The sequence below is a fragment of the Garra rufa genome, chromosome 20, assembly GCF_049309525.1.
Source record: "Garra rufa chromosome 20, GarRuf1.0, whole genome shotgun sequence".
In the NCBI taxonomy this organism is placed as follows: Eukaryota; Metazoa; Chordata; class Actinopteri; order Cypriniformes; family Cyprinidae; genus Garra; species Garra rufa.
Genome location: NC_133380.1, coordinates 19,844,366 through 19,857,451, shown reverse-complemented (window position 1 = coordinate 19,857,451; position 13,086 = coordinate 19,844,366). Strand labels below are relative to the sequence as shown.

Sequence of the window (13,086 nt, the reverse complement as noted above, 5' to 3'; positions counted from 1 at the left end):
AATGCTCCTTTTTGTTATAAATTGTTTAGTTTTTTTTCACGATCAAGATCACATTGTATAAATGTGTATGAAATTTGTATGAAATTGTAACATTTTCTCACTATGCCAGATCGTTTTCACCCCATTTTGGTACATGCTGCCCATTTTACATGACCCAGTCAGTTCTTGGTGGACAAAATAATAATAATTATACAAGAGAGAATACAAGTAATAAAAAAAGAACAAACATTATGTTATGTTTCTCTCATGGAATATCCTCTTACACTTCAAAATGTCACATTACGTCAGTAAAAATGGGTTGCGGATGCCATTTGATGATGAATTTAAAGGCCTGGGGTGAGTGAGTGTATAAGTGGGTGGCAACGTGAAGGGATTCTGTCATAATGCCAAGTGGAGCAGTGTGCCACTTCCACGGAGGGAAACCGCTCTGGAGTGGAGTGGAGAACGGCTTGGCTCATAAAAAGGGAACGCATAAGTGCTCGGCTAAGCAGTCTTCAAACGAGGGTCTCTTCTTTACTGTCAGGATATTCCAGTGCGCCGTGCCTCCCGGGAGGAGCGGGTAGTTGATCCCTTTGAAGTGGCCGATGCTGGGCCAGGGTTAAAACTGCTAAGAGACAGCCAGCAATTCAGGCTTTCCTTTATTATTCTATCAGGAGCACTTATTTGTTGCGGACACTTTCTTGTGGTGACTTACTTTAGGTACCCTGCTCAGTACATCTCACGCTCTCTCTCAGCTCTGGGTCTTCCTGCTATCTGTCTTCATGGCAGACAGTGACAGGCTTCCCCTGGGCCCGGCATTTTAGTTGATGTAGTCATACCTGCCCCCCTCCCCCTCAGCACCGCTACCACTAACCATACGTCTAGGGAAGACAAATCTGGAGGAAGAGCCGCAAGCTGTGTGTTCCAACCGCTGGGACACACACACACCTGCCCTCTGCCCCATGGGCTAGCAGTTGGAGTCGCTAACACAAATACACCCTATCCTTCCGTAGGCCGCGTTCCTGAATGTTTGCGTCCCGAGAGCAGTTCTTCCTGATCAGGCAAATAAGCAAACACAATGAATGTGCGTTCGCTTCAGAAACTGCTTATTTTTGTTCTGTATTGAATTTAATTTTTATTTTATGCAGTCAAGATGTAGCTTTTTCTTGTAAATGTCTCTTTGTTCTTAATCCTAGTGAGCTACTTCACTTCTTACTGTTACATAGGCTGCTGTGTAACTGCTTATGACTGATGCGAAACTCGCTCCTCAAAGTTGACATTAGCTGTTTGCTAAGTTAACAAATGCTCTGATACTGTAAGTGTAAAAATATCTAGTACACACTTTGTTTATTGAACTTAACTATTTTGAATCAGTACTACTTAGTATTGAATGAAAATTATCGTTAGTGGCGATAATACGTTTTCTCACCTCAGTCACCATTTTGAATTTTTTACACTGAGCTTAATAATTACCTGACTTATATTGCATTCAAGCTTCTTTATTTATTTATTTTATAAATTATTTTTTTGTTTTGTTTTGTAATTATATCTAACCTAAAATTTTCTATACATTTTGAGCTTTACAAAAGTAACTTGATTTTTTTTTTGTATTTTATTTATTTATTTATTTTTTTTGTAAGTATAGCTAACACATTTTCTACACATTTTGAGCTTTACAAAAGTAACTTTTTATTTTATTGTATTTTGTTTTTGTATTTTATTTTATTAATTTTATTTTATTTACATTTTTTTTTTTCTATTTTGGTTTTGTTTTGTAATCATACCTAACAAATTTTCTCTACATTTTGAGCTTTACTAAAGTGACTTAATTTTTATATTTTATTTTATTTATTTTATTCTGGATTTTATTTTATTTTATTTTATTTTATTTTATTTTATTTTATTTTATTTTATTTTATTTTATTTATTTTTTGTTTTGTAATTATACCTAACAAATTTTCTCTGCATTGAACTCTCTTTTTGAGCTTTACTAAAGCAACTTGACATTGTATTCAAGGTATTTTATTGTATTTTTTGTATTTTATTTATTATTTTTTTATTGTATTTTATTATTATTATTATTATTATTATTATTATTATTATTATTATTATTATTATTATTATTTGTTTTATTTTGTAATTATACCTAACAAATTTTCTCTAATTTGTTTCTTGCTTTACCTAAAGCTTGATTAATTTGTTTTATTATATTTAATTTTATTATTTTACTTGATCTTATTTTATTAGTATTTATATTCTGTATTTTTTGTATTTTATTTTATTTTTCTTAATTTTTTTTGTTTTGTAATTATAAAAAAAAATCTCTACATTTTGAGCTTTACTAAAGCAACTTGATTATTATTATTATTTTACTATATTTAGTTTAGTTTTGGTTTGTAATTATGCCTAACAAATTATCTTGACATTGTATTTAAGGTGTTTTATTTTATTTTTTAATTTAATTTAATTTAACTTAACTTAATTTAATTAATAACTATTAATTATAATTATTTTATTTTATTATTTTTTTATTTTTAATTTTTTTACTGTTTTGTTTTGTAATTATAACACATTTTCTATACATTTTAATCAATCTATTATACAATCCATTTACATTGTATTCAAGTTTTTTTTGTTTTTTTTTAATGTATTCCCTGGAATGCAACCTTGGAGTTGGTTTAAGCTACAGTAGCATGTCGATATACATACCTCAATACACAGCATAATTAAAAACTTCTCACTAGGTTTTGAAACAGAGCAAGTATGTTAGGTGTGCTCTGGTGGACTTCACATTGCTCAATCAGATTCGGTGACAAACATGGGCGGCGCGTACCTGACGAAGCGTTCGCTTCTCTGCGGGACTGTTGTTTTGGTAGCCTGAGGGAGAAGACGTGAGATGTGCTGGCACAACTGTGGCTGTCTCCACTAATCATGTTGGCTCCTTCTTTGTTTTATTAATAAGAGCATTCCTGCGAGCTGATGCAAGGCTCTAGAAACAGCCTTTGTGGGACTTATATAAATAGACCTGTATAAGGCTTAACATGATAAAGAGTTATTAATCTGGTAAGCTGCTGAAAAGAAAAAAAAAACTACTGAGAAGGGTGTCTGTGTGTGCTAGCGTGTGCGTAACGTGCAGAAAGAGCTGTTCCACAGGTGCAAAGGAAGACAAAAAAAGCGAGCGGCCCAGCTGAAAAAAATGTGAAACGGTTCCGCATATGCCTCGAAAAGTTCCTATATAAAGAAGAGGACAGGAAAGATGGAGTAAATGAATGAGTCAGTGATTTAAAAAGAAAAAAAAAAGTGGGAAAGGACTGGCAGAATAAAGCAGTATTCCATTTTTATAAATATTGTCAAAGCTGTCATCTTGTATTACACCCGTTTTATTTTCTTTTTAGATCTGGGTAATGCTCTTTGTAGTTAAATGGAGCTCTGGTGTGTGCCGGAGAGCTGAAGTTGCAAATTTAAACCAGTCTATCGACATTGCCAACTGAGTTACAGCCTGAATCCTTGCATTATTTTAAACATCGCTCCTTGAAAAGACCTTTTTAATGTTAGGAAATTCTTCAGCCGGTTTAATGTTTGCCATATTTTCTTTCAGTGAGACCAAACAAGAGGGGTAAAAAAGCAAAACATGTGTAAAATTAAATTTCAGGTATCACAGTCAATTATCCGTTATAGAGCTTTCAATCTTTTAGAGGCCAGCAATAAGCTTTTATGTGGAGGATTTGAAATATACTCATTTTCATCTGATATAATAAAGACTGATTCTATTAGTTGGCGCTGTGCTGAACGCAACGCTGGCCGTCTACCATCTTTGCTCTGGTGAAATGATCCGGGCTGGAAGTGCTGAATTCAGAGGGCATTAGTGGGGCTTGTGTTTTGGAGTCGGACCGGAACGACGAGTCCAATCCGCAGTCTGGGTTTGCAGATGTGCTGATCTGAGATCAGCCGTCTGGATCCGACAGCCTCAATCCTCTTCAAAGCTCTCCCGTGAAAGACTGTAAAAGCTTGGTAGTTGGGTTCAGAGGTACATTCGCTTCTACTTCAACGAATCTGTGCTTCAGCTGCTGAGCCTGTCATCATTCAAACATTTACAGATTCACTCTACTGCAGAAGTGTGTTTTACTTTGTATTTTTAGCTTGATTTAGCTTGATTTTGTTTATTGTAAAAAAATATATGTAATTGTACTCTAAATCCACAAAAAGAGTGTTATTCAGTGTTTTTTTATTTTTTTTATTCAGGGTGGAAAATGTCATGAGGTGTGGCTCCCCAAAAAGTAATGATATTTCTTTAATTGATAGTTTGATAAATATGAAAAAATATATTTAGTCTTTTATTTTATTTATTTATTTATTTTTCATATTTTTCAAAAACTATAAATGTATAACTATAAAGTTTTTGGAAATAATTATGATGTTTAGCTACAAAAAATACATTAAAATGTTAATTTATAAATTAAAATTAATTTAGATATTTTATTTTTTATTTTTTGTTAGCTTAGATTTTTAAATGTTGGGTCAATCCCCAAAATGTATTATATTTTCTTAATTTCTAAATTAGTAAATTTGAAGACTTTTGAAATTATATTTTAATACTTTTTTGGAAATAATTATGATGTATATCTACAAAAAATATATTGAAATTTTATTCAATATATATGTTCATTTATAAATTCTAATTAATTTAGATTTTTTAAAATAATTATTTATTTATTTATTTTTGTTAAGGTTTTTAAATGTGGGGTGAATCCCCAAAATGTAGACTTTTACAATTATGATTAAAGATTTTTTTGAAATACTTATGATGTACTGAATCCCCAAAATGTTTTTTAATTTATAAATTGGTATATTTAAAGAATTTTAAAATTATGTTTAAAGACTTCATAAAATATATATTTAAAGACTTATTTTTGGAGTTAAATGTTATTCAATGTACATGTACATGTTAATTTATAAATTAATTTTATTTATTTTTTATTTTTTGGTAACTTAGGTTGTTAAAAATCCCCCAAAAGTAATTAAAAAAAGTAATTATTTTTCTTAATTTATATTAATTTATATTTATTTATTTATTATATATAATAAGAGGGGGAATTATATTATAAAATATAAAATAATAATTTATATAATTATATATTTTTTATTTTACTTACTACACCGCACGAGTCATTAAACTGAAACCTAAAAGAGTAGCCTGCATTTCTAAGAAATGTACTTGCTGTAAGCTAGATTTTTTTCCCTTTATCATATGCCATTGATTCATCTGCTTTTGTTGCATGAAAAAGCCAAAACAGCCGTCAAGTTCATTTAGGCAGGAACACCTGATGCTTTGTCTACGCTTTACGGTGTTGACGTCTTCAGTAAACGGTGTTCCCTAAACAATAAAAAAAGGGAGCTGGGAAAAGACGGTCTACCTTTCACCTCTGACCCTGTCGGAGTACTGGAAGCTTTTAGTCCCCACTGGGCTTGCTATATTTTGAGAGGGTGTGAAGTGACGGCCCACCTGTATGAGATTTACCCAGGAGACCTCCGCCCTTTGGCCTACCTGGCTCAGACAGCGTCGTTTCAACCCAGCTCTCTCTGAATCCTCTGTTCCCGTGCCAGCCGCCGACTCCGACCCTGCGCACAGGAACCGAACTGCAGCTGCCTCAGGGGTAGACAGAGTGAGAAAAAGCAGGGAAAGAAGAACCTTCGCTTCAGGGAGGATGGGATTTAGTCATGAATGAGATAAACTGTGGCTTGTTTCGCCATCTCTCCGTTTCCTGACCTTGTTTGTTTTCGTGTAACTTCCTTTTTAATAGTTTTCACTTTTTAGTGCTAATATGCGCTTCTGGAGCCGAATCAGAATTCAGAGACGTGTTTATCCCCGTGTTGCCATCTTACCTTAGCAACTCTCAGCATCAGCAATATAAACGGCTTTTAACAGGCAGTCACAGAAGTTCCCATGATCCCTTGTTGCAGTCTCAGTACTTGCAGAAACAGGATAGAGAATGAATCACCACCCCCTCCACCCTTTCTTGTAAGTGCCAAAGAAAATCTGCTGATATTAGAACATAAATGCATTGCGTTACCATGTTGCGAAGACGCTGGTCCTGGGATTTTTGTTTTATCTGTTGCAAGCTGATTTTTTTTTTTTTTGGTGTGTGTGTGTGTGTGTGTGTGTGTGTGTGTGTGTGTGTGTGTGTGTGTTTTTGTCCCTGAAGCAAAGGCAAGTTTGGTCCCATTTCTCTTCCGTCCCAATTAAAAGGCAAACGTGCCTTTTTTTTTCTGCCTTGCCCTCCCCCAAATGAACATTTTATCTCTTCGATCTGAAGAACGCCCACCCTTTCTGTATCCCTCTCTCCCCCTGAGAAGAAAAATGCATCTTCCTCTGTTCTCACAGGTCAAAGTTCAGCTAGAGGGGCTTCGGGGGCTAAACAAGATGCGGCAAGCCTCGACATTGGCGGCTTAGATGAGCTTGCCAAAAACAATTACAAGACGCTGCAAACTTCTGTCTCACAGCCGTAATCAAAGGTTCCCTGTGCAGATTTATTGGGCTGCTTTATTTACGACCTTCCATTATAGCGGCAATATACACCCATTACGGGATATGACAAGGCTTCATGCTTGCTTACACCCCGGGCTGGTTAATATGGCAGTGATGCACTCGCTCGGCAGCTGCAACGGTGCAGGCAACAAGTGAAGAGTTTTGGGGCTTTTGGTATTGTCCCCTACATGTCACATCCGAGTGATATAGATGCTCTGGGTTGATGTAAATTAACCACACATGGTTTAGAGTTCCTCGTGGGTCCACAGGCAATAAAACTACCCACATCTTTGGTTCGCGTCCCCCATGATACAAGACATGCCTGCATCCTCTTCAGTCATGCGAGTTTCGCGTGACTGCCTCAGTTGACAGCTTAGGATGAAGTATATAACTCCTCATCCAGGTGCGTTTAAGTGATTCCTACTGTGAACTTATTGGACCCATAAAAGCACCCTTGAGTTTCCAAAACATCCCCATGTAGAGAACAGTGGTGTGTGGTGGTGTTTTTTTCCTTTTTTAAAATTTAAATTCATGTCCCACTCACATTTTCTTGGTTAAATAAACATTACTTAAACTATGAATATCAATCAATATTCTGTTGAAGCAGTGTTAATTTCCTTGACGAATAATTTTCATAAGTTTCTAACAACATTTTTTCACCGCCGTAAACGAAACTCATTTTGAATGACAAAAACTATGACGAAAATCGATTGCCATTTTCGTCGTCGACATTGACGTCTCGTGAACGGAGAAATACACACAAAATTATGTCAAATTATCAGTTTTGATGAGTATTCACGTAAACACACTTGATTTCGTCTTAGCTGAAATTAAACAGTTCGGAGTATATCGGAAGTGTATTAGTACATTGCATCCGTGTATCCGGTTTTAAAAGGACAGCCAGCTAATTTAGTTGCTATTGTCTGTGGCATTGAAGTTAATTAAGCAACAAACGAAAGACAGAAAATCACTCACTGCTCTTGACTGAATCATTTTAGTAGCCCTGATAAAGATCAATCTAAATGTATTTAGTTCGTATAGCTAACCATTGGTATTTAATTGAAAAGAAGACCAAGTTCTTGTTCTTTATGAGAAGTGGTTTCATGTCATTTTAATATAAAGGCATATTTTGTCAAAGCAGTTAAATCGGTGTCTATCATGCTAAAACCTTAATTTCCAACCTATACAATGAGTTTTGTCATTTTAGAGAAACGCTTAATAAATGCATTACACTGTAACTGAACCCATTCGATTTTAGCCAACTAAATCTACTGTAGATTTAGTCGACTAAAACTAGACTAAAACTAAAACAATTCGGATGACTAAAATATGACTTAAACTAAATGGCATTTTAGTCAAAAGACTGCGACTAAATGAAAATTTGCTGTCAAAATTAACACTGTATCGAAGCCATGTATGAATCTCATCAGTTTAGTGTTTTAAGCATTTTACATTTAAATATATATTTATATATATTTTTTTTCTCGGATCATCACTGATCACAGCTATGTAAATATTGATCACAGATATTTCACTTAAATTTCAGTAAGCATATTTCTCACTTAAAAACTCCCACAGATCATGTTTTCATGCCATTTATAAGTCTTATTTTGACAAAGTGGTTATATCTAAAGTCTGTGAGTTGTTTACTTACTTTTTTAAAGTAGTCTTCCCATTAACACTATTATATTGCTCATTCAGACTGATTTGCGAATGCGGAACGCGCACGAACACAAGAGGTGGGATTTATCATGAACCAATTACAGCCGGACAAAACCAGTCATATCCAATTATATCGCGATGGAGGCATTTCGCTTCAGAAAAGTCACAGCACGCTTTAGGGAGTTAAAACTCAATGGGCTCAGGAGAGGCGAGAGAGACGCAGTCTCTTGCTGTGACTTTACCTGTTGGTGTCACTGTTGAACAATTTTTCTTTAGTAAAACAAATGATTTATATGAGATTTTGTAATATTGGGGGTTTTATTTTTGTACTACGAATTTTTTTTCTCATCCAAAATTTGGAGACGCTGCCTTCCTTGCCTCTTCGGAGGAAATGCCCCTGGTAAAAAAAAAGCGGGTAAAGAGTCTTCTCTATCTCTGTCTCAGCTGTTGTTGTGGCGAGCTTTACTGCACGGCACGTACTACGTGTGTAGATAATACCATTCCCACAATGCAATTGCAATGCTGTGCTCCGTGTTGTTAAACTTTGTTTTTAAGCGAATATCTTATGGCTTTCGTAAGCGTAAGAGGGCAAGGTTAAATAAAGATGATGTGAATATCTAGCATTGCCAAGTCCTTAGAAAAGTACTCTGTGTGTTCCTGGTTGTATTGTATAGTTATGAAAAGCATTTGTGCGATTTTCAACTAAGGTTTATGTTACGTTAAGTTCATGTGGTGTAACCTGAAACATTTGAATTATTTTAAATAGGATTTCCAAGGTTGAACACAAAAACACACAAAACGTTTTATTTATTTACACGAATCATATGATATTACACAGTCTGAACTAACCTTGTCAAACTATTTAATATATCACTACTTAATTTTCTTTTTTGTCTTTTTTATAAATACAAATATTAATTATATAAATTCAGTCATGCAAAAAAAAAGGAGATGTGCATTCGAGTCATTTTATGTGTGAATTGCGTGTTTAATGTAGTTTTAAATAAAAATGACAACAAAATGGAGTACTCACTCTTTTTCTAATAATACTCCACACGTCAATAAGTCATCAGTTCAGTGAATCGTTCACTCATTTAAAGGCTTATTTCTTTTTTCTTGGACTCTCATTACCTCTTAAAGACATTAAATGCATTCCTGTTCTGTTGGAAGTTGCTTGTGTTTTTGTATTGCTGATAATACGGTGCACGAGAGGTTGGTGTTTCTTTTCAGCGCAGATTTTCTAATTGAAAGGGCTTCTTTGTTGCTCTGGTGGATGCATCAACACTTTCTGTCAAAGACAAATGTCCTTCGATCAGAGCTGATGCACTGTATTGTAACCTTTGGTAAAGAAAAAAGCACGCCGCTCTTTCACGGCACAATGCCATTTTGGAGTGACACAAGTATCTCTTCAGGCAGACCTTCGTTGCGCCTTCCTCCGCGTTGGTGTCCTTGGCTGCCATTGGCTGTTTGGAGGCTCAGGTGGTTCTTTAGGTATTTCCAAATGGATGTATAGCGTACAGCTTGTTTACTATGCTCTTATCAAGGTTAGCAGCTGTGACACTGTATTTCTACTGCAGATAAACACTCTGATGTGTGTATATTTGCTTTTGTGATTGCCCACATAAAGTCTACTCTTTCTAGGACTTCTGACAATGCTTGATGGTCACTCAGTATGTTTTCCCCCCTTCTTTTTCAAGGTGCCACGTGATGATGGTAGAATCAGCAACTGAGACCATTCGAACAACACCCTCCAATCAAAATGGAGTCAGCAGCCTAAGCAGCCAATCGGACGGTGGAGGAAGAGAGGGAGGGTCCAACGGGGACACCAATGGGGAGATCAGCCCGGTGGATTTACTGCACCTTCAACAGCAGCAGGTGTGTGTGTGTGTGTGTGTGTGTGTGTGTGTGTGTGTGTGTGTGTGTGTGTGTGTGCGCGCGCGCAAGAGACCCTAAGTCCTCTACCCTGACTTTCAGGAAGTGTGTTTAGCTGTTAGTTGTTTCTTGTGCAATTCCCATGTCTTGCGCAAGTTATAAACAACCAACTATATGAAGCAAACTGCATTGCATTGGTTTCAACATCTCTCAGAGTTTATTTGTGTGGTGTATAATATTACAGCTTGTCATTTTCCAGTCATTTAATGGGAACAATATAAAAAAATGAAAGGGGTTGTTCACTCCAACATTGGAAATTTTGAAAATTACTCATTCGCATTCTGTTGTTCCAAGCCTGTATGGCTTTAGTTCTTCTGGGAACACTTTTGTAAATTTTTATACTTATTTTATAATATTAAAGCTATATACACTGCCATTTAAAAGTTTGGAATCAGTAAGTTTTTTAAATGTTTTTAAAGAAGTCTTTTCTGCTCATCAAGGCTGCATTTATTTGATTAAAAATACAAAAAACTGTAATATTGTGAAATATTACTACTGTTAAAAAAAATGGTTCTCTATTTTAATTTATCTTTAATACATCTTCAGTCTTCAGTGTCACACGATCCTTTAGAAATCATTCTAATATGCTGATTTATTATAAATGTTGGAAACAGTTGTGCTGCTTAATATTTTTTCAAACCTGTGAAACTCTTTTCAGGATTCTTTGATGAATAAAATGTTAAAAAGAACAGCATTTATTCAATATATAAATCTTTGCTATCACTTTTTTTTTGCTAAATAAAAGTATTAATTTCTTTCAAAAAAGAAAGAATAAAAATGTACTGACCACAAACTTTTAAATGGTAGTTTATATTGTTACAAAAGATTTCTATTTTAAATGAATGCTGTTTTTAATGAAAGAATTCTGAAAAAAGTTATCACAGGTGCCAATAAAACATTAAGCAGCACAACTATTTTCAGCATTGAAAATAAATCGGCATATTGGAATGATTTCTAAAGCATCATGTGACACTGAAGACTGCAGTAATGATTCTGAAAATTTAGCATTGCATTACAGGAATAAATTACATTTTAAAATATATAAAAAACAGTAATTTTGCATTTAAATAATATTTCACAATATTACTGTTTTTTCCATTTAAATCAGATGACTTAAAAAATTAGGCCACACTGATGTTAATTTAATGTTTTTTTTTTTTTGTCTTATTATACTTGACAATTTCCGTCCTTGTGCATTGCCAGTGCTTGCAAAAGAGCGACCAACATGTCTTTGAAAATTTCTTCTTTTGTATCCAGTGGAAGAAAATAGGTTGTACAGGTTTGGAATAACATGAGAGTGAGTCAGTGATTTCATTTTTGGGTGAACTAATCTTTTAACCAAATCTAGTCCTCAGGCTTCATATTTCCATGCAGTCTTCCAGAACTGCACTTGGCGATTTCATTCGCTCCTGACTGTAGTTCCTGTAGATGATGCAGACTTTGCTGAATTCCTCATGCTTTAGGTCCAGTCCTAGCAGCAGCCTCAGCCTAGCCTGAGTCACAATAATCCTCTAAGCGACTGTTTTATGCAGTGACACGTCAGCGTGCAGAGGCTTGTGCTGTTTTTGCTCTTTGGCCTATGCGTCAGTGTCTTCCATATCCAGTTTGTCAGTTGGAATTTCCTCACTTCCCGGACTCTCTTGGCTGAAATTCTCTTTTTCTGTTCACACTCTTCCCCAAATGCATTACAGATGCAGAGGGTAACAGGACCCCTCAACCTCGTTATCAATGACAAAGGCTGCACCACACGCCTGTTAACAGATACCACAATGTCTTAATGTAACATCGATTCACTATTACTAAAAGAAAGCGGGATCTGTTAAACCAAATTATTTACCTCTCCCAGCAGATTTAGGGTGTAAATCTAAAGCCTTTGAAAACTGATGTTCTCTAATTTTCGTCGATTTTAAGGAAGAGATCTTTTAAATGCCATTCTTAACCATTCATGTGTGTTGTAACGTCCACACCACAGTGGGTGACCACCTTTGACCCTTACCCATAATTCTATACAACTGTTCTCTCTTTATATAGTCATTGTGTTTTTTTTATGACAACATAAATTCAGCAAAAGTGAAGGACTAAGCACCTCTGGAATATAAGACTGTTTATAAAAAATATAAAACTGTTTTATTTATAGTCAAAACCAAAATGTATTCAGACACCTTCAACATTTCTCACATTATCACAGTTTATTCGGTATAGTTTAGAAAATGGTAATAAAATTTGACAAGAACTCAAGAGTTAAAGTCTCTTAATAATGTCAGGTAACTTGGATAGAAAGGTATGTAACAAAACATGGTCAGGTCAAAGTGTCAAATCAAATTTTTGGTCCCAGATTTTTAGCAGTTTTACTGGCAGTAGTTTTAGAATTATTGAGGCATCAAAAGGTTAAATAACCTCACACACTTTTTGTATTTCATACAAATAAAAAAATAACATAATTCTAAATGTTATAAATCTTAAAACAAAGATTAAGGCCTTGATTCAACAGTTTGACCATATATGTGTTCTGGACCACAAAACCAGTCTTAAGTAGCATGGTTATATTTGTGGCAATAGCCAAACATACATTGTATGGGTCAAAATTATTGATTTTTCTTTTATGCCAAAAATCATTAGGATATTAAGTCAAGATCACATTCCATGAAGATATTTTGTAGAATTTCCTACCATAATATATATCAAAACTTAACTTTTGATTAGTAATATTCATTGCTAAAAACTTAATTTGAACTTTAAAGGCAATTTTCTTAATATTTAGATTTTTTTTGTACCCTCAGATTCCAGATTTTCAAATATATTCTCTGAAAAATATTGTCCTATCCTAACAAACCATACATCAATGGAAAGCTTATTCATCTTTCAGATGATGTATAAATCTCAATAAATCTCATAAATTGACCTTTATGACTGGTTTTGTGGTCAAGGCTCACATATTGTCTACTCCATGTAGATGAAAAAGTGAAAATTTGTCTCTCAAAAAAGTA

At 34.6% G+C, this 13,086-nt stretch overlaps 1 protein-coding gene across 1 annotated transcript in view; it reads left to right on the top strand.

The window, feature by feature from the left end:
- Positions 1 to 9,874: 9,874 nt before the first annotated feature.
- foxp4 (forkhead box P4) overlaps positions 9,875 to 13,086 on the top strand; it is a 133,904-nt gene continuing 130,692 nt past the window's right edge. The window contains exon 1 of the mRNA XM_073825502.1: positions 9,875 to 10,042. Coding sequence (XP_073681603.1) covers positions 9,875 to 10,042 — 168 coding nt within the window. The remainder of the gene's footprint in view (positions 10,043 to 13,086) is intronic.